The following is a 25,932-nucleotide window of genomic DNA, read 5'->3' as shown; positions in this document are numbered from 1 at the left end:
CGAAATTTACCCAGGACGCATCATTTTAGCAGGGTGCGGGCACCACTTGCCAAACAACAATGGCGGCGCGCGTATTTTTTCTCCTAGGACGAACGTGGGCAATTAACATAAAATGGGCGTGTTTTTGCCCGAAAAACACTCTCGCGCATGCACGAGCTTTAGTGATGACCGCAAGGGACCTTGGGCCACTGGTGGTGGTATGTGGAATGAAAATAGTTGTGGTAAAATGGGGACCACACAACCTGCTTTTCTTCTACTACGCTTCACACAATGGTGTACAGGTTGTGATGAACCAGTCTACCTCCTCCTCCATGGTCTCACCATGGAGATATATGGTCGATTTTTAAACTGGGCACATTTGGTAATTATTGTTGAAGACCAGTATTTTCACTTGATTTGGTAGTTATTGTCGAAGACCAGTATTTTCACTTGATGTATCCGAACATGCATAAGATAACAAACCTGTGGAAAAAAACACATTATTGTGGTTGCATAATTGTGTGTGCTCCAGATGCATATGTGCTATTTGTAATGCAGTGTACTATTAAATTTCATTAAAAAAAAATTAGGGATCACAACCGTTCATTATGACCGTCTGTCTATTTTCATAATTACCCTCCATCCCCCTCCCAACCATATCCAAACGTATTTTATCGGGCAATCAAGACTTGGCAATGAAAGCAAGCGTGAAGTATTTTATGGACAAAAGGTAGAGTTGTACAAATACGCAGTTTTACATGGTACATGGTACTAAATATAATGTACATTGTACATGTAACATGAACACGTGTATGCGTGTATGTGTACATGTTTAATAATATGCGTGAGTGTATTTCCACAACTATTATTACGTCGAAGTACGCATGTGCATGGGAAAATGTATAGTTAACTACGCCCATTTATGTAAATTGCCCACGTTCGTCCTAGGAAAAAAAAAATACGCTGGCGGCGCCCATGCGATTTATGCGCTTTTATAATATTGATGTACTGTATAATTTTTTTATTTTTTTGTGGCTTAAAATTTATTATTTGTAAATCAAAGTAAAATAATGGATGAATAATGAATTATGTGTTATATAAAGCATTACATGTACATTTTTGTTATAAATAACAAGTGGCGCTCCATAGAGTCGCGACCCCCAAACTATGGTTATGACGTCACTTGGAAAAACCACAACCGTGGTCGACGTGAACACCTTCACCCGAATATTGGGTTTTATGCAGTTGGGCGTAATGTGTTACGCCACCCTTGATGGGCGCTTATTCAAATTAGAAGCACTGATGCATGGCCGTATATAATCGGCCCGCTGGCCATGAGCACGCTATTCAGGCCGACACTATATCGTTGAGTTATACACCACACCTTAAAATACTCGGTTAGCTTTCACCAAAATCTTGTAGATTTCTTTCTCGTCTTTCCTCTTTTTTGTCATCCCTCTTCTTTGCCCAAAACCTTTAGGCATGCCAAGCGCTGACACATGTTTTACCTGCCAAATGCCAGGCCACTGGGCAAGCGAGTGCCCCTTCAGCACGCTCGGGGCATCCAGATTCAAATCAGCTTCCCCGTTATACAGCAACTTCACCAGCGCCATACCGTGGCGAGTACCATTTTCCAGCGAGCTGTCCCCTCGGTCCTCCCAAGCCCAGCAGCAAACAGCACAGTGCTCAACCAGCCAATCACAGTGCCCGAGTACGGCGCAGGACCCTCAATCAAGCAATCCGTCAATAAACCATCTCAGTGACGTATTGGAGGTGCAATGTAATTATCAATCATGTGTTATGGAAGAGCTATGCTCTGACAATACTCCCGTTAAAGGGCGATTAAAACAACACGCTCAGTTCTGGTATACAATAAGTTCTTCCAGAATGGTCATATCGGCTAAAAAATTCCGTTTACAGCAGAGCCCCATCCAATGTTTTATCGAAATAACAATTCAACCAATAAAGAATACCAGTTTGTCACAGAGACCGTCCTAGATCTGTTGAAATCAAAAAGAATAACAGAAAAACACGAGCCTTCCGATGTGGTGAGCCCCTTATCTGTGGCCTACCAGGCTTCAGGAAAGAAACGTCTAATTTTAGACCTAAGCAGGCTTAACAAATTTGTAAAAAAGGAAAAGTTTAAGCTAGATGATTGGAAAGTTGGCTTAAATCTCATCTCAAAAAATGCGAGACTATTCACATTTGACCTAAAATCAGGTTACCACCACATATAGATATCGCACCTGATTTTCAGCCTTACCTCGGTTTTTCATGGGAAATGCGAGGAGTAAAACGTTATTTTGAATCCAATGTTCTCCCTTTCGGTTTATCCTCCGCACCCTGGTTGTTTACGAAAGTCATGAAAACTTTAGTGACACATTGGAGAGCATCGGGTATTTTAATTGCACTATATCTAGATGACGGCATTGTTGTGATACCAAGTACAGGAAACACTGAATCAGATTATGCCTCAGCTACAGAAATATCTAAGCATGTAAGGATTGATTTACTTAAAGCTGGCTTTATCTATAACATAGAAAAGAGTAAGTGGGATCCTACTACTGAGATTGAATGGCTAGGCATGCAATGGGTTTCCAAAGGAGGTACACTGAAAGTACTTCAGAGACGCATAGACAAACTGCTTAGATCAATTAACGAGTTAAGCCTACTCAATTCAGATCCATTATCTGTCAGAAAATTGCATTCTCTGGCTGGACAAATCATATCATTAAAGGAACACGTTGCCTTGGATCGGACGAGTTGGTCAAAACAAAAGCGTTTGTAACCGTTTTTTATAAAATGCATATGGGTAGAAAGATGTTGTAAAAGTAGAATACAATGATCCACACAAGTTTGCCTCGAAATTGCGTGGTTTTCCTTCTACTGTGCGAACTAACACGGTCGGCCATTTATGGGAGTCAAAATTTTGACCCCCATAAATGGCCGACGTGTTAGTCGACGAGGTAAACGGAAAACCACGCAATTTCGAGGCATGTTTGTGTGGATCATTGTATTCTACTTTTACAACATCTTTCTACCCATATGCATTTTATAAAAAACGGTTACAAACGCTTTTCAAAGACCAACTCGACCGATCCAAGGCAACGTGTTCCTTTAAGTCCAGTGTGTGGAAATATTGTAAGACTCATGACCAGACATTGTCAGATTAAAATTGCTCAAGCGGCCGATGAAGACGAATTAATCGAGCTCAATGTACATTGCAATTCCGAAATTCAATTCTGGAAAAATAATGCAGCCTCTTTGAATCTACGTAATGTCTTTGCAACAAGGGATGTTACTAAACTTGTTTGTTGTGATGCTAGCGCACAGGGTGCAGGATCAATCATTTGTAATGAAATCCATGTAGCTCATAAGCTCTGGACCAAACAAGAAGCCCAGAAAAGTTCCACATGGAGAGAGTTAAATACTATTCGTTTTGCCATTAATTCCTTTTTGCCAATGTTAAGTGGTTCACAACAGTTTTCTCAGATAATCAATCTGCCACAAGAATTGTAGAAATAGGAAGTATGAAAAGCGATCTGCAAGATATAGCTCTTGATATTTTCACCATATGTTTACGTAATAACATCAGATTAGAAGTCGACTGGATCCCAAGAACTCTGAATGATCAAGCCGATTTCAACAGTCGTCTAATAGACACTGACGACTGGGAGTTATCCTCACAATTTTTCAACGAATTGAATTCACTTTGGGGCCCACTCAGTATCGACTGTTTTGCCAATTACTATAATGCAAAACTAACTTGTTTTTACTCCAGGTTCTGGAACCCTGGCACGTCAGGCGTTGATGCCTTTACTCAAAACTGGCAAGACGAGAATTGTCTGATAGTCCCACCAGTAGTCCTCATTCCAAAGGTGCTAGAGCACATCCACCTCTGCAGAGGAAAAGGCGTGTTGGTATTTCCACAATGGCCCTCTTCCATATTTTGGCCAATCCTCTGGTCACATTACAGGTCATGGATAAAAGATTTTATCACAACGAAAGGAAACGTTGCACTACAGCTAGGTCGAAATAAGAACTCACTTCTATAGGGTCCCCACGATTCACTGGCAATATTTGTGCTGTTTATATTGATTGTACAACCCATACTAATACCTTCTCCTCTCAGTAATTCACAATTACATTTACTTATGTAGGATAAATTAAAACATTTTCATCTCTACTTTGCCATTCCCATTTGATGCACTAGATTATACACAAGCAACAGTTTTGGTCAGAGTTCCCCCAAGGTCTGGAAAGTAAGAAGAAACGATTCTTCAACGAAGTCATATTAGCCAAAGCGGAAGGCACGATAAACACATACATGTACAAATGCAGACAATTCTTTAGTTGGTTGCAGGATAACGGTTTAGAGATAATTCTTCCAATTAGAGATCAAATAATTGCTGCTTACCTGTTTAATAAGATGGAAACCGCTAAATCCGATAACTTTATCACTTCCTCATCAGCAGCATTAAAATGGTTACACTCATTGGTTAATACAAAACCCAACCCCGTTGATTTGCCTATAGTTCAACAAATCATAGTAAGTGCAAGGCGCCAATTGCACAAACCACCCAACCAGAAAGAGCCCTTAACCTTGGAACAAGTCAATTGCATCGTTGACAAACTAGTCGGAGAAAACCGTACCTTAATAGACTTGCGTACAGCCTTTTACATCTCTCTTAAGTTTTCGCTACTTTTCAGACATGAAGAAATGTCCAAACTTAAAGCCTGTCACTTAACAGAATTAAACGATGGCAAAGGTATGAGCATTTTCATACCTCAATCAAAGACTGATATATTCAGAGATGGTAGTTATGCTTATATTTCAAGCACGGAAAGCAGAATATCTCCAATCTCCATTTTGAAGAGTGATATGTCAAAGTGTAACATCCAGATTGGTCAGGATGCGTTCATTTTTACTGCATTATCGTACCATTCTAGCTCCCAATCTTACACACCACTCTTGAATAGACCATTTAGCTACACAAGGTGCAGAGAGTTATTTCTGGATGCTATGAAACAAATTGGAATTAAAGACCCCAAACAGTACGGCTTACACAGTATGAGGTCGGGAGGGGCCACGCATCTTACAAATAAAGGTATTCCCGAAGAACTAGTCATGCAACATGGCAGGTGGAAGAACACAACCGCAAAAAATAGATACGCTAAAAGAGAAGTAGAACAGAGATTGGTGGTCTCTAAATTGTTGAGCACAGATTGAATTATAACAACAAATGATAATCCTATAATAATTTGAAAATTATACAACTTTGTTGTAAATAAGGAAAAGTGCGAGTTCAATAAGCCTATTTTGAAACCAAGCACAACATTTAAATGTGTACCAAAATGAGATTGTTTTTGAAATAAGTTAGAAGTAAAGGTGCATTTAAAGTGTACTTATTGTTGACCATCGAATACTGTATCACATAACTGGCAAGATTAATGTGTACAAATGAGATTGTAATTTGAAATAAGTTGGAGCTTACAAAGTGTGAAGCATAGTGTACTTATGTTGACTAATTAATGCTGTTATATTGTGAGAGAGATTTCGGGAGATACCCGAAGGGCCTAGAGGGCCATGGTTCAATGAACCATCAGGAGAGTGTCCATTCATAAACTAACATTATTTACTAACATTAACAAATAAATTTATTCAGTAATATGTATTAAAACTCATAGGTCCAATGCCGGCCCCTTCCCATGATATAAAAATAATAATAATAATACTCTGAAACGAAATGTCATCTCTTGTGTCCTTATTATGGAGTCCAATAGAATGAAACCATTTTTCATGCGTATGAGCGTAGCGAAGGAGCATGACACTTAAAATCCCTTTTGACTGCATGTGGATCTCTTGTCGGCAAGCTGGCCTTGTGTGGCTTCCTCTGTCCCCAATGTGCCCTTTGACACCAGTGTTTAAATAACATAATATATTGACCCATTTCACCTGACGTCATCATCAGAAAAATCTTGTATGCGCCATACTGGTGGGCAATTTCACTGTGCGTTTCCATATATAACTCTATGCTTAGAGTATGCTGTGCGTTATGCAGTGAAGTTGCGCATTTTAACCTAACTGCCCACCAACATAGACCTTATCGCAAATACCAATGCGCAAGCGCAGACTGTTGAATGAGGTGCATTGTGGGATAGATATGAATCAAATTTTGCTACCAGCTAGACCACAATGCACCTAATTCCAAGCTTTACGCGCGCGCCCCGATATTTGCGAAAAGGTCTATGGTGAGCGTGGCATCAGTCGCCGCGTGTGACGCGCGTGCAAGGGTTCAATACGATATAGTTGCCCATTTTCCAAATATCAGCATCCAAACCTGACTCTTTTTTGCTACTCATAAAACAAGTTTTGTACAAACTTTCCTGGCAATTGTTACTATAGTGCACCTTTCCGTTCCGTGTTGTGTTATTGTAAAACGATTGTTTTTTTAATTTCAAATGCCCGAGTTTAAAGAATGCCTCATCTATGTGAAGACACATACGGAAGTGTTTTGAGACTGTCCATGCATGACTTTTGTGACATATTCACAACTGAAACAGCCGACGGTCAGCCTATCAGAACGAACCCCGTAACCTTTCTAAATTCGTTCGCTTGTGGAAACTATTGTTTGAATCTAAGCATGGGCAGTGCTTCTTTCATACAAACAACCGTGTTGATTAAAAATGCTGGTACTTGTGTAGCGAACACAGTACACATGCGGGTATTCACGGATGCTTAATTTCATTCTTTTCATGATTTTAATAGCAGCACTGATTTTTTGTGGCAGGCTCACACATTTCCCCCCATCACATAAGAAGATACATCCCCGGCCGTTCGAGGACTAGCGTCAGTTTGGGTAAGTGGACATCACGAAATGCCCGATACGTACCCAACTGAGGCCTATCACTGAAACTATTGCCATCCACACACTGGTCTCAAGTCACTGGCCCTGGTGCATTACGATGTGTTTCTCTGCATTATGTTGCTATAATACAACCCTCACATTTAATAGCACTCGCAAAAGGCCGCCTTTAAATCAAAGTGTTTTCATCAACAGCACATTTTATGGATTAGTAATTTGAGGATCAGTTTCATAGAAATGGCCATGCAGCAGGCATGAGAATAATCCGGTTTTAACTGGAATTCCGATGTTTTGCCTTTTGAATTTTTGGTCTTCGGGTCCAGTGTGAATTTGATTTTAAAAAATGTTGGTGAGGGGCGGGTTTGTTGTATGCTTTGTTGTATTATGATGATGTAATTCAACCCAACAATGCTGTTTTTATTGAAAACTACTCTGGAAGTGGATAAGCTGTTGAAATTTAGTAGCAGTATGTGGCTGATGTTCTATAAACCTGATGATTACCGCATGTGCGAAATGTTTGAAAGCTATACATGTAAGAAATTAAATATGTAACATTCATCTCAACAGGTAGTTCCCCTATCGTAAACGAGAAAACGTTTAATTTAACTGAGAACACTTATTTTCTGTCTGTATTCAATTACCGGTACACTACATTATTGTTAAAGTTGGACTGTGGTGCCAATACTTAGTGGTACTTGTAATTTAACCGAACAATGCTGTTTTTAATATCAAACTACTTTTGGCACTGTTTTGGAATGTCTGCTCTAGTGCTGCTGCTGTTTTTCTAATGTTTTTATATACCTTTCTTTTGTTGATAAACAAACCGCCTTGGTTGGCATGGTCGGCCGAATGTTAGTAAATTACTAAATCGTAAAAACAGATGTTTTAACAAAATTCAACATTTTCTGCAAACTTTCAATTAAATTAAATACCTCTCATAACTAGCTGTTTAGTTTTAAACAAAATCAACAAAGTTGGTTACATTGTTACCAAAAATAGAGATCTATTCTTGATTTGCACTTATGGCTTTCCATAGTTTTCCAATCTGGGTTGGCAAAAACTCGGGCTATGACGTTGCAAAAGAAAGGTCTATAGAATGATTCTCTTTCTTCAGCAATAGTCTACGGGACAAAAATATTGATTTCACAAAACACTCCAGTCTACCCGCAGGTCACTAGTTTCCTTTGTGATTTATCTGCACAATATGCATCGTTTTTCGTGCGTGACCTTTGTGTGAATATTTATTAGTCAAAAAGGCTTCTGGAATTCGGACATTTTCCGGCCTTTTCTGAAAAGTCTCAACCAAAAATAATTTACCAGTAAATTGAAACGAAGAGCATATCTGTCGTTATGTATAAAAAAATCGGTACAACTCAAATTTTAAAAAGAGAAATTTGTACGTAAAAAATGGCTTCAAAAGAAAACAAGTCACAAAACACGGCAAAATTTCCCGTAATGAATGTCGGCAACAGTCCCCAATTAGTATGTATGGATAGATTATATCATATTCTACCTGGAAATGTCAACAGCGAGACCGGATCGTACCTAGTCCAGTCAGGATACAGCGAGTTCCACCATTGATCCAAAACTCCCATTAAAAAAAAATCAACTATTAGACAGCATGGTTGTCCTGCACGGGTGATTGGCTGGCGATGACATCATCGACTAATATGGCAGAATGCTGTTTTTCGTTGGTATGGTAAAAGCGCCTGTCTAAACTATGAGCTGAATAAGGATCAGCTCATTCATCCCATGGTATAGACGGGCTCTTTTGGTATTGACTAACGCTGCTTTTGTGGTCGGGGCACCATACCAACGAAAGACAGCATGCTGCCATATTAGTTGATGATGTCATCGTCAGCCAATCACCGTGCAGGAAAACCATGCTGTCTAATAGTTGATTTTTTCGTAATGGAAGTTTTGGATTGACGGTGGAAATCGCTGTATCCTGACTGGACTAAGTACGATCCGCTCTCGCTTTTAACATTTTCGGGAAGAATATGAAATAATCTATCCATATATACTAATTGGGGACTGTTGCTGACATTCATAACGGGAAAATTTGCCGTGTTTTTGTGACTTGTTTTATTCATTTTTAAAGCAATTTTTAATGTACAAATTTCTCTTTTTAAAGTTTGAGTTGCAACGACAAAACGACAGATATGCTCTTTATTTCAATGTACTTCTACATTATTTCTGTCAATACTTTTCAGATAAGGCTGAGAAAGACTGAATTTCAGAAGCCCTTTGGACTAATTATATATTCAAACCGAGGTCACGCATGAAAAATCATGCCAACTCGTGCAGATAAATCACAAAGGAAACTTATTATATCGAGTGACCTGCGGGTAGACTGACTCAGATTCGTATTAAAGGCAGTGGACACTATTGGTAATTACTCAAAATAATTATTAGCATAAAACTTTTCTTGGTGACAAGTAATGGTCGTACAAAACATTGTGAGAAACAGCTCCCTCTGAAGTGCCATAGTTTTGGAGAAATAAGTAATTTTCCACGAATTTGATTTCGAGACCTCAAGTTTAGAACTTCAGGTCTCGAAATCAACCATCTAAACGCACATCACTTCATGTGACAAGGGTTTTTTTTCTTTCGTTATTATCTCGCAAATTCGACTACCGATTTAGCTCAAATTTTCACAGGTTTGTTGTTTTATGCATATGTTGAGATACACCAATTGTGAAGGCTAGTCTTTGACAATTACCAATAGTGTCCACTGCCTTTAACTTAAGACGGGTTGCTTGTCACAGGGTGTATTGTACTCATTGCGTCACTCCACTTACCCCCCCCCCCCTTACACCACGCTATACAGAAAACCTACATATGCCAGCAAACCTAGCCTTAAAGCCATTGGACACTTTAGGTAAACAGTGTTGTCCAAAGGCCCACACTTCGTGTATCACACAACTTATTTATAAAATAACAAACCTGTGAAAATTTAGGCCCAATCGGTCATCAGAGTCGGGAGAAAATAACGGGAAACCCACCCCTGTTTCCGCACGTTTCGCCGTGTCATGACATGTGTTTAAAATAAATCCGTAATTCTCGATATCGAGAATTGATAATTTGTTTAATGATTTCTCAAAAGTAAAGCATTCAAGGAATAATATTTCAAGAGAAGTCTTTCGCCATTACCTTCTGTAAAGCCTGTAAGTTATTTGTACATCTGTGAACTTTTAATTTGTTTTCTGTTCCGAAAGTGTCCAATGCCTTTCTGATGTATTCGAGGCGCGTGTTCTCCTTGCATTCGTTCATCCTCTTTAAGGACGTGAAATAAATCAATTTTCGAAATACGAAGAAATAAAACAAATTGAACCCAACTAGTATGATCACCGGACCTAAGAAATGCCGTAAGAAAATTTGCAGCCCGATCTATACAGGCACCTGGGAGTTTTTCTTACACAAACAGACACGTTACTTGCAAAAAGATACCTGGAAACAAAGTAGACAAACGTCATGCTTTCGGACGCCACCAAAACATGTCTATTTTTTCCGGGGAATATACTTGTTTTGTTTAGTTCGTTTGGACGAAAACAAAGGCTGTTAAATGTTATATTATCAATGACTTGTGATAATTGCATGTATTGATTTCCAGGGGTGCAGTTTGATATAAAAGTTGAATTGAACAGTAATAAAAATATTAAAATTAAATAAAAATGTGTGTATTCGTTTTTTTATTAAATATAAAACCAATTCTAATATAGCGCATTTCACACTAACCGTATAAATGCGCTTTACATTAGTGCCCTGGTCATAGGAGTATACAATTAACCTGGCTTTTTCATTCACTATATCGACCTCTACCTTCGCAGTGTCACGACCGTGATTCGAACCCACACTCCGGTGACTCAGCACCAGAACTTTAATTCGATGCTCTTAACCACAAGGCCATGACACTCTATCCTTTTCTTACTCCATTTTTTCCTAGCTTACACCTGAACTGTACACCAAAAGATGACAAGTTCTGAGCATTTACCCCTGGTTCACAGATCAGAAGAAGCGGAAAACGCAGACAATGGAACAACGGGTGAGACATTTATTTAAACGCTATCGACTGTAATCATCCTGCGCCCTTTCAAACGAGATCACTGTCTTAATTTTTTTCGCAGAACTGTTTTACATGCATTGCCATTTAAGGAGCATGTTCCTAATTATCCGATTGTCAACATAATCCGAGGTTAATTGCAATCGCGTACACTTGTGCTTGAAGTTTTTTTCTTTTGGTAGATCAGAAAATAACATTGAGAACAAACACATAACTATCTAGCTGCCCGGTAAGGCAAGTCATTTTAATTATTAGGATTTATTCTGTAACGTAAAGAAGCAGATTAAATTAATCTTCCGTGTTTCATTGTAATGTGTAAAGCGGCTTTGATTTCACACCTTTGATTGTACCAGATCCAACATTTACTAAGATTTCTCTTGAGAGTTCGGACTTCCGGTGAAGTCATTGGGTCTATTATATGGAGATGTAGTGGCTAGTCTGTGACTTATTATTGCGCTGTTACCATGGCATTGTGTATGTAATGAGAATAATGAGTGATGCCGCCTCTAACAAACAATTTCTTTTCAGACAACATACGATTGACAAAAGCTGAGGAAACGTACTACCATCGTGCCGCATCATTCCTGGCCAGTTTGTCCGTCGCAGTTCTTTTGGTGTTAGCTATTACGAGTTTTGGTAAGCATCATGACCAGTACATTTTCTTACGATTTCCCCCTCTAAAAATCACCAAAAGCTGTCAATCAAACGTTTTCTGTGCGACTCCAGTTTCCTTTTACCAAGGCCCTATCGAGTCACATATCATTATGGCAAACTTTTCCCCATTAGCATTAGACTTGACTCAAGTCTTAATCCCGTGCTATTGTTTTGTGATGCTCTGCATTCCCCAACCTGTCCCACTCTCGGGACCACAATAAATCGAGTCTACATCTGAATCAGTTGCTGTTGACAAGCGGCGATATGATTCATTTTTACTTTCAGGGTTTACGCGAACAAATCATTGGATATGAGAAATAAGACACTTCTATGCTATTTAATTCGTCTACATTTTGTATCTTTGAGCGATTTCCTAAAATTCATCAATGATTTTTCCAATCCATGACCGAGTCATTTTCTCCTGAGAATTAAAAGAAATCGTCAACAGTTCCCTCACTTTTAAAATTGGCTTGGGGGCAAAGTATAAATATAACGATTGTTATAATCCTATATAATGTTAGATAAACACAATCAAACTAAAAGTTTTAAAAACTCCCTTTTAAAAATGCATGCTCGTGTTTTTATGATTCCACCGAAAATCCGGAGCGAAGGTCCACGCAGGATAGGAATGCACAATCTGAGAAGCGTTACATATTCAAATTAGGGGACATACAAAATTGTTCTTTTCATAACCAAATCACTTTGAAGTGAAATGTTTTCTCAACATGCTTTGTGCTGCTATAATAGGCCTCTTACCAACTATTTTTATTTCCATTACTTTTTAGATATGGTTTATTGTAAAAACATTCAAATTTAAGCAGCATGGAGGCCAACACAAAATCAAATTTACACATGTTAAAAATTCTACTCTGGGGCCAACATGTAGACATGCAATTACCAGATATTCATAAATACCTCAGACAGTTTCGCTGTTCCTATTGGTTGAGAGCGAGTCACGTGGGAATGTTTAAACCTTTGATAATAACCAGTGTTTATAACCGGTTGGCAGCGGATACTCCGCGCTAGTCTTGGTGCAAGACGTTTGTTTCTTGTGCGATTCGGGGATGCGGGCGCTGCGGTAAGTTGGCTGCGCTGTGTGTGAAAGAAAAACGACAATATGTTGCACCAAGACTATACGCGCATGCGCACGAACGGAGCCGGAAACTGTCGGAAAAAGCCGTCTCAATCATAACAATGCAACACACGGACGTCGTACATCTAACTGTACATGTACATACTTTATTACGCCTTTTGATCAAAAAGGCATTTATGAATGGAAATAAAAGTGTAGTGACTCGTTCTTTCACGGCCGTTTAAAACCTTGCAGGGTTGTTGCCGTGTGATAAAGGCCCTACAATGATCATGAAATACTCACAGATGCCCAGCATTGATTCCGCCCTAGTCGATTTTGCGAAACCCAGCTCGTGGTCACTGCTCAAGATCTTGCCAAAGCCCTTGATGATCGAGGCCAAGTGGATGCAATAGTGCTTGACTTTTCAAAGGCCTTTGATCGTGTCTTCATCAGCGCCTCCTTCTCAAGCTCCATCATTACGGAATCAGAGGCCCACTACAAATATGGATAGAAAACTTTCCAACAAAGCGTTCACAGCGTGTTGTCATAGATGGAAAATCATCAGACTGGGCAAATGTAACTTCAGGAGTTCCACAAGGAACAGTACTTGGTCCACTCCTGTTCTTGACATTTTATCAATGACCTCCCATCAGGCATTTCCTCAAGTACACGCTTATTTGCAGATGATTGTCTAAGATCAAGAACTTGACCGCCTTCAGCAATGGACCCACACATAGCAAATGAAATGTCACTCCATGAAATTTTCCCTGTGTCGCAACACCATAGAGACAAACTACAAACTCGGAAGCAATGCACTAACTTCAGTTTCAGACTACCCATATCTTGGTCTGACATAGCAACATGTCCTGGTCCAAATAATGAAAGTTTGTATATACTTAGCGCCTTGAGTACCTTGTTTGGTAGATACGTGCGCTATATAAGACTTCGATATTATTATTATTAATTATTATTCATAATTTCATGGACCCCTTTTTTACTTGCACCTTGTAAATTAATTTAAGTCGCACTGTATGGAGAGGCGCCCACGCTGCGCATGCACATTAGTTTTTTCCTTTGCGTCCTGACTTACGGACATTGCCGAGTATCAGGTAGAAGAAGAAGTAGGCCTTCGGCTCGGGCCTTATCACACGGCAACGACCGTGCCGGTTCTTAACGGCCGTGAAAGAACAAGTCACTAGACTTTTATTCCGTTATTAAAAACACTGGACACTATTGGTAATACATGTATTGTTAAAGACCAGTCTTCTCACTTGCTGTATCTCAACATATGCATAAAATAACAAACCTGTGAAAATTTGAGCTCAATCGGTCATCGAAGTTGCAAGAAAATAATGATTAAAGAAAAAACACCCTTGATTAAAGAATCAACACTACGGGACGAGGTGTGTGCCATATTTTGTTTGTCTCCCAGCTGAGGTATAATCCTCTGCATGATGTTCTCAGTTCTGTTAATTGTTTTAAACCGTTATCATTCTAAAGTTGTGCATTCTGGTATCAAGCCACGGCGCTTCACTAAAAGTAGAGTTTGTTGTTATTCAAACTGATGTGCTATTTTTCAACTGATTCTATCTCAAGATAAGACTAGTCTTAACTCTTTGTGAAATCCACCCCAGCAAATTGTGGAAGTCAAGAAGCTTGTTCACAATACTGCGAGCATTGAATATAATAATAATGATGTGATGACATTCGTTCGACGTGTAAAGTCATATGATGAATCTTATGGAGGTAGTCGTCTTAAAGCCATTGGACCCTTTCGGTACAGGGAAAAATAAAATCACAGATTTACAAATAACTTACAGGGTTTACAGAAGGTAGTGATGAAATACTTCTCTTGAAACATTATTCCATGAAATGTTTTACTTTTTGAGAAAACAGTAAAACAATATCAATTCTCGTTAACGAGAATTACGGATTTATTTTAAACACATGTCATGACACGGTGAAACGCGCGGATACAAGGGTGGGGTTTCCCGTTATTTTCTCCCGACTCCGATGACCGATTAAGCCCAAATTTTCACAGGTTTGTTATTTGATATATAAAAGGTGATACACGAAGTGTGGGCCTTGGACAAAACTGTTTACCGAAAGGGTCCAATGGCTTTAACTTAGGACTAGCCATACGTTTATAATTTCTCCTAGGACTAGGACTAGTCCTAAGATAGGACTATAGTTCTAACTCTTTGTGAAACCGATCCCTTGACACTGAGGCATCCGACATAGTGGCTGTTAATAAAACCTTTCTTGCTGACTCCGTCAGTGACTCTGAACTCGTCGCTGCACCCTATGTTATTTTCCGTCAGGACAGACAGAGGAATGGCGGAGGTGTAATGATCGCAGCTAAGGACACTATCAACCCAGTTATGGCTTTACAATATGAACACGACAACTTGGATACTCTCAAAATTAATCAACTTGTTGATTTTGTTTCTAAAGGAGATACTCGGATAAAGATTTTATGGTTATCTTAGTGATCTTCTTGATAGTAATAATCCTAATGCTATTGGCAAGGTAATGCCACATATTGATATTCAAGGAAGTGACCATGCAGGCATTCATTTGACACTCAATGTTGCTCCTCCTAGACCGACCCCTCCTCATGGAACGTTTCTTCAGATACTCAAAGGCTGATGTTGATAGGCTTATAAATAATCTGGGTAATATTGATTGGCACAAAGTCATCGATGGTAAATCAAAAGATGATGCCTGGTGCACCTTCCGGTATACATTTTTATCTTGTATTCACAAGTATGTGGCTTCACGGAAAGCTGCAAGAAGCCCCCAAAAGCCTTGGATTACTGTGAAAACTATATATCTTGCCAAGAGGAAGCGTCACCTGTATATGGCCAGTCGTAAGGATCCTGACAATCCCTCTAAATGGACCAAATACTAACAATTCAGAAACAATGCTCCATGTTGTTACTGACCTGCCCACTATTGCTACTTCTTTTAACATGTCTAATTTTACAGATAAGGACTTTGATGACACTTCCTTTACCATCTGTAAGGGACACGTTGACTCCCCTCTAGAGTCGATTGGTACCAATGCTAACGAGATATTTGAGCCCATTAATTGTCTAAAGTCAGGTAAATTCAGAGATACAACTTTTCCGATTTAAATCGGAAAACCGACTTTTCTTATTTTTACCCCCAAAATCTAAAACGTATAAATCGGATAAAAAATGTCAGATATTTCCCCGATTTATGCTTCCAAATTCGCTATTTTTAAATTCGAAAAACTCAAAAATCGCCGTTAAAACCATGGAGAAACCAACACAATCCCGTCTGGTATCGTCAGCGATAGCGCGCGAATCACAGCGCATGCACCCGGTCTTACTAATTGCCGTCAACTCGCCATCAACTCGCTTGTGTCAGTCAATTCGCCGTCAACTCTCAACCACGCAGTATGGCAGGCATGGATAAGGTTAGTCTTGACCCAAGACGGCACCAATCAATTTACACGTAGCACAGTGCATAATACACCATGCAGTACCGATCATTGACGACTTATAGGTCAAGACTATTCCAAATGCAGAAAAGCGCCCTCTGTTGTCGGTCGTGTTGTACAATCCTGTGAAAATGCAAGACGGCGGCCGACTGCTCTGCTGAGAGATAATTTTTTCACGAGAAAAAAAAACTAAATTTTTACACCGAAATGTTACCTAAAACTTATGAAACTTCTCCTTAAGCTAATACATTACAGTTCTATGCCTCTTTTGTGGATTTTAAAAACAAAATGGAGGAGTTGACGGCGAGTTGACGAGTTAACTAACGGCAAGAAAACTACACCAAAATTTATAAGAAAAATCCACAGGATAGTCCTGATAGTAGGCCAGCCAAAGTGTGAAATTACACTTTGGACGGCATAGTTTGTTAATGGCTGGCATCCATGCTAGATATATGGATCATGGGCGCGGGAAGACGATTAGGGTGGATGCCCAGCTTGATTTTGAATTTTAAGGTCATTTTGGGGGTAAAAAGGTAAAAAAAAGGCAAAAATCAATACTTTCAAAATTTGTGTCAAATTTATTCACATTTGATAGATCTATCCATAAAATGTATTTTTAACTTTATGTTTATACTACAAACCTATGTAATTAACGTATAAATTTTGACCTTGTGCACAAATGTATAGCAAAACGAAGTGCAAAAGTGTGATTATCTTGAAAAGGGCACATTTTGAGTACACCAATTGTTTTTGCACTCCCAAGCTCATTGGTGCATATTTATGTTTCAAACAACTTTTTGTTTTAAAGGTTAATGTACCCAGGCAGTTTTTGAAGAGAAAAAAAAATCAAATACCACCCGGGTAAGGGCATATTGAGGTCAAAAAGTGCCAAAAATGTCAAAATTTAATCTATTTTTATTTTTCGCAAAATTTTACCCCAGGCGGCAGATCTATCCATAAAAAATAGTTTCATCATCAAAATGACATGCCAAGTCTGTGAAATTATGAGATAAACCTTTGTCTAGGAAAATTAAATCTTAAAAAGTGCGTATCTTGAGCATAATACAGTGTTTTTGCACTTTCTATCCCAGCAATGCATATAAATCTTTGTAAACAACTTTTTTTGTGAAAGGTCTATATAGGCCTACAAGGGCAGTTTTTAGTGTAAATTAAATTCATATTACACCTTCCTCATTGGTAAATTGAAACAAGAAATGCGTATGCTGATTCATGCAATTAGTTTCATATAGTAGTTGTATAGTTTGACATGCTCAAAAAATGCATGTTTGTATCAAAGTTATTTTAACACTCCCAATCTTTCCAAGATTTGCACCCCAATAAAACTAGCTCAAATCAAGCATCTGAGATAGGGGTAGTCTTCCAGGTAACCCCACTCTTTCTTTTAAGCTCATGTGTGTCTGTGTCAGTGTGAGAGATGAGTCGTCCATGTTTTCCTTGTTTATGCTGTGTGAAGTTTCAGTGCATCTCTTGTTGGCGGTAACATCTCCAGACACTTCTTTACCTTATTTACTAAAGATTTGGAGCCTGACAAGGTTGATAATTTTATACCAAGGTGCACAAGTGTTACCAAACTGCTCAATGAGAATAAGTTCTCCATTACGGCCGATTCCCTTGACACATATTAACTTTGCTTTTCGGAGACTTTCTTTTCCCAATTGTCATGTAGGACAGGCTGTGTCGCATCATGTAAGAGCATGTAAGCTGCCTTACAGGTTGGCAAGTCTCTCAGTTACTGCATGTATCGGGTAATTAATGTGCATTTCTTTCCAAGTTTCTGACGCTTTTGAACACACAAAAGTGACATTTTTCCACCTGCAAATCACTCTTATCCTTCATTGACTGCCGCTATATGGAGCATCAACCTGGTGTCAGCCTGCTAAGGTGTCCTCAAAACGTCATCTCTCCTAAAGGACCATCTCTCCTAAAGATCAGTTTACCACATCAACTGGTGCAATGTCTTTTGTTGTCAAAGATACCAGCGGTATCTCTCTCACAATATCAGAGTTTGTGTCATCGTCTTCGCAAAGGTTTGGTTTAGTCGGAACACATCAAATCTTACTGTTTGTTATAAAAGCTTCTAAATATCATCAACATCTTGATGAGTTTCATATCTGCCAGATGAACACGTCCCTATCCATCAAAGTTACTGTGGTCATAGATGATGGAGACGGCAGCATTGCGGAAAAAGCTCCCAGATTGGTGATCAAGTATCTGTCTTTCTGAGTCCTGGATCTCAATCTCCACCATCACAATGTAATGAGACCACAGTTGGGAGTTTGGATTTATGGAGTGCTTGTTGAATTTGTTTAAAAGCAGACGTAGTCCTCCCTTGAAAAAGATTTAAATCTCAAACTTTGGACTTGCCCGTTTAAAATCATTTCTTCCTGAGGTGTATAGTGGCCGGGCAATGATGATGGAATGTTTCTGACCTGTGTTATGTCCACAAACTGATTGATCAAAGTGATGAGATTGTCATTGCTGTCTGCTAGTGCCTGAAGAGTAGTGAGAATTCTTTCATCAAAGAAACTTGGCATAAAAGTATGTCAAGCTGTAGTGGTTTCGGTGTGCCTGGTTACATGTAGCTCTGGAGTTAGCTTTGAATAATGACACTCCATATAAGGAAGTATACAATGTATCACTGCACGATACCCCATACCCCCATCGTATATACAAAGTATAGGCTTACCTAGGGAAAAAACAACATTTAACTGCAAAAAGAATGTTCAACTTTGTTAATTCACTAATAAAAGTTGAGTATTTAACTGCATACATGTACTTGGAAAGATTGGGAGTGTTAAAATAACTTTGATACAAACACGCATTTTTTGAGCACGTCAAACTGTACAACTACTATATATCAAACTAATTGCATCAATCAGCATACGCGTTTCTTGTTTCAATTTACCAATGAGGAAGGTGTTATATGAATTTAGTTTAAACTAAAAACTGTCTTGGTATATTGACCTTTAACAAAAAAGTTGTTTTCAAACATTTATATGCATTGCTGGGATAGAAAGTGCAAAAACACTGTAATATGCTCAAGATACACACTTTTTGAGAAAATTGCAATTTAAGATTTAATTTTTCTATGAGTTTGTGTACATGACATAGGATTAACTCATAATTTCACAGACTTGGTATGTCATTTTGATGATGAAACTATTTCTTATGGATAGATCTGCCGCCTGGGGTAAAATTTGGCGAAAAAAAAAATAGATTAAATTTTGACATTTTTGGCACTTTTTGACCTCAATATGACCTTACACGTAGGTGGTATTTGATTTGTTTTTTCTTCAAAAACTGCCTGGGTACATTCACCTTTCAAAAAAAAAGTTGTTTGAAACATTAATATGCACCAATGAGCTTGGGAGTGCAAAAAATGCTGGTATACTAAAAATGTACACTTTTCAAGATAATCACACTTTTACGTTTTGCTTTGCTATACGTTTGTGTACAAGGTCAAAGTTTATTCGTTAATTACATACGTTTGGCATATCAACATTAACTTAAAAATACATTTTATGGATAGATCTATCACTTGGGGTCAAATTTTGTGAAAATTTCAAAAATGCTAATTTTGTGCCTAATTTGAAATTTTGACCTTAAAATGAGTCGTTAAGACCCCACATGAAGGTGGTATTTGAATTATTGTTTTTTTTCTCAAAAACTGCCTGGGTATATTTACCTTTCAAAAAAAGTTGTTTGAAACCAATATATGCACCAATGAGGATGGGGAGTGCAAAAACAATTGGTGTACTCAAAATGTGCCCTTTTCAAGATAATCACACTTTTGCACTTCGTTTTGCTATACATTTGTGCACAAGGTCAAAGTTTATACGTTAATTACATAGGTTTGTAGTATCAACATAAAGTTAAAAATACATTTTATGAATAGATCTATCAAATGTGAATAAATTTGACACAAATTTTGAAAATATTGATTTTTGACCTTTTTGGACCTTTTTACCCCAAAATGACCTTAAAATTCAAAATCAAGCTGGGCATCCACCCTAATCGTCTTCCCGAGTACATAATCCATACATCTAGCATGGATGCCAGCCATTAACAAACTATGCCGTGTTTTTTTTTTTTTTTCTAGAGCACTTTTTAAAGATTGGCTGGTCTACTATGAGGGTTCTACAACATAATTACAATATATGGTAATAATTACGTCCGAATAATAATTAGGTCCGAAGACGCTCAAAAACAAAAATTTAGCAGCCACGATGTACGAGCGTACCACCAGTAGATTAATTGATTTATTGATTGATTGATTGATAAGACGAATCTCGGTCTGTGATATCAAACCACCTGGAAAGAACGTGCGCGTTGTTGTTGTGTCTCACACTATCGACATCAGTAGTTTGAAACGGTGTCAGGTGATAATGAATAACGTTTTGATATTGGACTCTTTTTCAGCTATATCTCGGAGTACGAAAAGCGCTGCTCTCTTTGGTTTCGGAGTAAGTATAGATCATCCAATCATTTCATCAATGTCCATTGTTTAATTGTGCTATTATAATACTGCAACGTAGGCCTACAACGGGTCATTGCTAAGTTGGTTCCAAGACCATTGGTGTTGCGCGGTCACACACACACAACCAACGAGAAACAGAGCGCCCGCTACGTTCGTTCATTACAGTCGTGTACAGTTTTTAGCGAGCTTTCGATTTTCGGAACGGAGCACACAGGACGGGAGAGAGCATAACACAGTATTCTGTATGCTCACGCTCGAGTGCTCCCGTCCTGTATGTTGTGGACCGCATGGTGACATAGAATTGTTTAAGTCCCAGTCCCGTGAGGGTCTTTTTATTTCCAGTCCTATCGCCTAAACATCAGACAATTTTTGCAAGGTTGGCATCCCCTCCAACCTAGCCCCCTGCCTGGCCATTCTCGGGACCACAATAGCTACATTCTGACGTAGGTTATAATTTTAAGGATCTCTCGCACGAGAACGGGGCTTGAATCAAGTCTATCACAAGGCTCCCTCACCATACATCGTGTACAAACAACATCACTCCGTTGTCGTACAGACCGGACGTTGTTTCACCAAAATAGCGTTCCCAATCTCTACACGACGGAGTCTACTTCAGTTTGGCGCATGCGTCGATCGACTTTCCTGCTCCCTTACACTGATCTCTATTATATACAATCAGTAATCCCTTATAGCGTATTGTTCCCCCAGGAAAGATGAGGCCACTAAGCATTAAAGGATCCGGGTACTTTTTCAAAATGTGCACAGATTTACATTAAACTTACAGGGTTTGAAGATAATGATAGTGGAAAGCTTCCCTTCAAATTCTACTAACTAAGGTTGTGTAGTTTTTGAGAAATGAGTAAAACAAGTCACAACATAATTTTGGTCTCATGAGACCAATCATGTACCTTCTTTTTCACATGGGCTCAACCAACCAAGCGTGTCTAGAGTACCTTCTGTACACGTGTACTTGTATTGCATCTCCACGCGAGCTCCATGCATTAAACAGCCAAGAAAGGATGGTCTCAAATATATACAATGTAGATATTACAGTTTTCTTATAGCTGGGGCCAATAGGAAACATTTAAAAAAATATAACGAGTCTCTTACCTCGCGTTAAAACATGGTAAAATTGTTTTTTCTCCAGAACGCTCCAAGCCAAATTTCTGAAAAAGGCGGGGTAAAACGAACCACTCAATACATGACGCGTGACGTCATCGGCGGCTAAATTATGGAACCTGCACACACACGTACACGACAACGTGCAAACAAAGTAATGTACAATAGGCAATGCGAATACATGTATGTATAGACGGATTGATCAAGATGTCGAACACCTCTAGTAGTACTGAATGGGAAGAAAACAGCGTTCTGTCCCAGGATGTAGTGTACCACAGTGACTCCAGATCTTCAAGCTCCTCGGAAGAAGAACTCAGGGCCCGATGGAAACGACTTGGAGGATCTTAAAGTGCCCGGAGGTGCCGGTCCAGCGTTGGTTGTTCGCGGTGCCGTACAATACCGGTACCGGTATGAGCCGGCTGAAGCTGATGGGGAACTGCAGGAAGGACATCCACGAAAATGTGGCCTGTCTCAGGAACACTGAGCGCTATGTGATGTGGTCACACATTAACAATAACGTGACATGAAGTACATTTTTAACATTATTATTATTCTTATTAAATTATTTTATCTCGTATTGTTCCGGTTCCCCTTGATTGACTTTATGGAATAAACATAAAAATAAAGCCCATACATGCCCAATTGAAATGTAGCCAATCCAACAACCTATAATTCTGAAAACTTATTTTTACATCATTAAACGCAGTGGACACTATTGGTAATTACTCAAAATAATTATTAGCATAAGGCAGAGGTTGATAGTATACAAATATTGACTGCTTCGAGTGCTATGGTTAAAACTATGACTCCCGAGGTGATCCCCGGAGCGTTCTATTTAAATAGAACGATCCCCGGAGCGTTCTATTTAAATAGAACGCTCCGGGGATCACCGAGGGAGTCATAGTTTTTAACCATTGCACGAGTAAAAGCAGTCAATATTTGTTTTATAACACCCCAAACATTTCTAAATACTGTACTATTATTATTAAGTTACAGACCTGAATGCTACAATCCACGGACGACGCGAATACAGATTGCAAACACTTTTACTTACTGTGTTGCATGTAGTGTCGTGCAATCCGAAATGGTTACAGACTATTAATTTATCATCCTCGTACACGCAACGGACGTCTGGGTACTGCACGCCGTGTGCTAGTCTGTCGGACTAGCGCACGGCGCCGTGTGCTAGTCTTCGGACTAGCGCATGGCAAACCGACGCACTATCACACGGCCGTCGTCTAGCAAAACTAAGACATGTCATGTGACGCGCTCTAAACCAATGAGCAGGCAGAATACTTGCAAGGGGTGTTATAATAAACAATATGTGAGAAAAGGCTCCCTCTGAAGTAACGTAGTTTTCGAGAAAGAAGTAATTTTCCATGTATTTGAGTTCGAGACCTCAGGTCTCAAAATCAAGCATCTGAAAGCACATAATTGTGTGTGACAAGGGTGTTTTTTTCTTCTTTCATTATTATCTCGCAACTTCGACAACCAATTGAGCTCAAATTTTCACAGGTTTGTTATTTTATGCATATGGTGAGAAATATCAAGTGAGAAGACTGGTCTTTGACAGTTACCAATAGTGTCCACTGTCTTTAATTAAATACAAATCTGTGACTTATGGTTTTCTGTCAAACCTATACACATTAGATAATGTCCATGGACATTGTTTACATAAAATATATGATAGAAGGTTCAATGTTCAGTGTGCCTACACACAATCAAGTTTACACCATGATATCCCACTAAAAACTCAACAGCGGGGTTTTTGAAAAAGGTGAAATTAAACTTTCATTTTGAAAAACCAACAACTGAAACTTTGTGATGTTATTTCTCTTCATGTACAACAAATGTTCAAAAATAATCCACCTGTTGGCTTTTGCTGATGTGACCAAGACTCAAGATCATCGACTTCCAGATGACTCGCCCGATCGTCGCACACGTGGGTGTGGGCGGGGTGTGTGTGCGTGTGTGTTTACCTCTGTCATGTCTTTGACCCGTCGACCGTCGTGAATTTTAGCCGCCGCTCACGTTACAGGGGTATTACGTAATCATTACCATTCATAAGTAGCTTTTGACTCTCGGCTGAAAAAGCCGCGCGGCCGAGTGCACTTTTTACTCGAGTTATTTATTACTCAATGCAAACTTTGAGAGTAAAATGGTTTTTAACCGGTATCTACGATGTCTATTTGGCCATAAAAAGGTAATAGTTGAAATATTGAGATCATCCTTTATTGGCTGTTTAACATGTAGCGTCCTCCGTCTTTCGATTTCGGGACGGTAAGGCCATGGAGTTTTCATCCATAAGGCACAGGTTGTTATTGTAGCCTCATCTTCCCTTGGGAAAAAAAAACACGCTTAGAGTTTTTTACCGTCCTGTGTGCTACCGTCCCGAAAATCGAAAGGTCGCTTTTGCCGTGCTAGATCGGAACGTTGGTTGTGTATGTGACCGCGCAACACCAATGGTCTTGGACCAAAACTAGGTCATTGCTTGCTCTGCAACCAAACGAAGACAGAAAACAAACGAAATGATTTTAGTTCAATATCGAACACATTGGTTTATTATTATGATATTGTTACGATAAATATCATGGTTTGAGGGTGAGTAGTCGATAATAGCTCCCCAAGGTCACGTTGACAAACTAGTTCCCGAGAAGAAGTTGAGAGATCTAGTGTGTCAACTTCCAATACCGAGGGGAGCTCATATCGGCTAGTCACCTAAACTAAACCATGTTATATTTGTTTTACTAAACTTCATTCATATTCAGCTGTTTTGAGCAAGGGAAAATGACGACTGTGAAAGAAATCGAACCATGATAAGTTTGTTCATGTGATGGATGTCGCTAAAGCGATGTTCGTGCGTGTGTACAACAGTAACACGATCGTAAAGCGCATGGCAAGTAGAATAGCGCCCGGCTGACCGGTCGCACATGGTTAATGTGCATGACAAGTATAATAGCTCCTGGGCTTCCCGGCCGCTAATCTGCTTGTCGGTTGTAAAACCACAATTCAACATCAAACTGTCAGGGAATTGTTAATTACCAGATCAGAGACCAAACCTATCGTGTGTTTTCCTGTTCAACTCCCCCCCCCCCCCCCCCGACACCGGATTTGGTTTCGAATTTCCCGCTCCAGAATTATTTCCTCCTTCTTTTCTCTCCCTCTTCCTCGCACCTTCCCTCAGGTTCCGAACCCCAGCCCCTACCAACACCTGTTCCGCCTTGCGCCCCTTAATTAAGAACTTTATACAATACTTGTTAACGCCTCATACATATGTTTTAAAGTCACCTGCAAATAGAACTTTTATTTTTTTCAAACGTAAGAGTATATGTTTAGTAACAATAAAACTAGTTTTTTAGTAATTGTTTGTAACGATTTATATGTTTAAAAAATACATAAAGTTGTTTGGGGTTTATTCCGCCTACCCCTTTTGTGACGTCAATCGAGGCAGACTTTGCCTTCATGCGTATCACACGTGCAAAGTACATGCAGATCCTAGTCGTGAGTTTGTACGTTTCGAAAACAAGTTCTTTTTCGTGCATTTTTCCGGCAATGCCGACTAAGTGTATTGCTGCTGGATACAGCTTTTTGAACATGTTGAGTGCGTCCCGGTTTAACTATATTTTCTGTGCTTGTCCTCGATCAAATAACATTCATATGATGACATATATTGGGCGATTCCGCGTTAACACGCGTTACATTTTAGAGGGTCCTTCACGTATTTTAAAACCCAAGGTTTAATCAAACAATAATAAAAGATCAACTGGTTTAGCTAAGAGAGCTCAGCGAAAATCGGTAACACGCGTTACGCTGAATGGAAAGGCCGAAAAAATACCAAACTTTAGCTCAATTTTGTCCCAAAAGAATCTAGTCTACAACAAACTGGTTTCTATTGTCACCAAGTACTATGCTAAGGTTTATTAAACTGAAATAGTTCCGACTGGATCGGAACAGCTAATAATTCAAGTGTACTTTTTTAGAAAATTGCAAAATAGTCGGTAACACGCCTTACGGTAACACGTACGCGTTACAATTTTTCCCAGACTTTGTTTATATGTTATTTCAATTGTTGAGTTACAATTTCTCTAAAATATCAACCAATATTAGTTGCACATCATATTTAAAGAGCAAAACAAGAGCTGTAGACCTTTTGATTGATTTATTTTGTTAGTTATGATTCCGAAAACAAAATGTTTTGCCATCTTTAAGACTTGC

General features: G+C 39.1%; 1 protein-coding gene and 1 pseudogene across 1 annotated transcript in view; both read left to right on the top strand.

Moving 5' to 3' along the window:
- Nucleotides 1-1,461: 1,461 nt before the first annotated feature.
- Nucleotides 1,462-4,114, top strand: LOC139939548 (uncharacterized; annotated as a pseudogene).
- Nucleotides 4,115-6,751: 2,637 nt separating this feature from the next.
- LOC139939776 (transmembrane protein 163a-like) overlaps nt 6,752-25,932 on the top strand; it is a 37,546-nt gene continuing 18,365 nt past the window's right edge. The window contains exons 1-4 of the mRNA XM_071935890.1: nt 6,752-6,839; nt 10,792-10,890; nt 11,437-11,544; nt 20,541-20,584. Coding sequence (XP_071791991.1) covers nt 10,818-10,890; nt 11,437-11,544; nt 20,541-20,584 — 225 coding nt within the window. The 5' untranslated portion in view covers nt 6,752-6,839; nt 10,792-10,817. The remainder of the gene's footprint in view (nt 6,840-10,791; nt 10,891-11,436; nt 11,545-20,540; nt 20,585-25,932) is intronic.

Source organism: Asterias amurensis, chromosome 7, assembly GCF_032118995.1.
Source record: "Asterias amurensis chromosome 7, ASM3211899v1".
NCBI lineage: Eukaryota > Metazoa > Echinodermata > Asteroidea > Forcipulatida > Asteriidae > Asterias > Asterias amurensis.
Note: the sequence above shows the minus strand (reverse complement) of the source record. Positions and strands in the feature narration are given on the sequence as shown.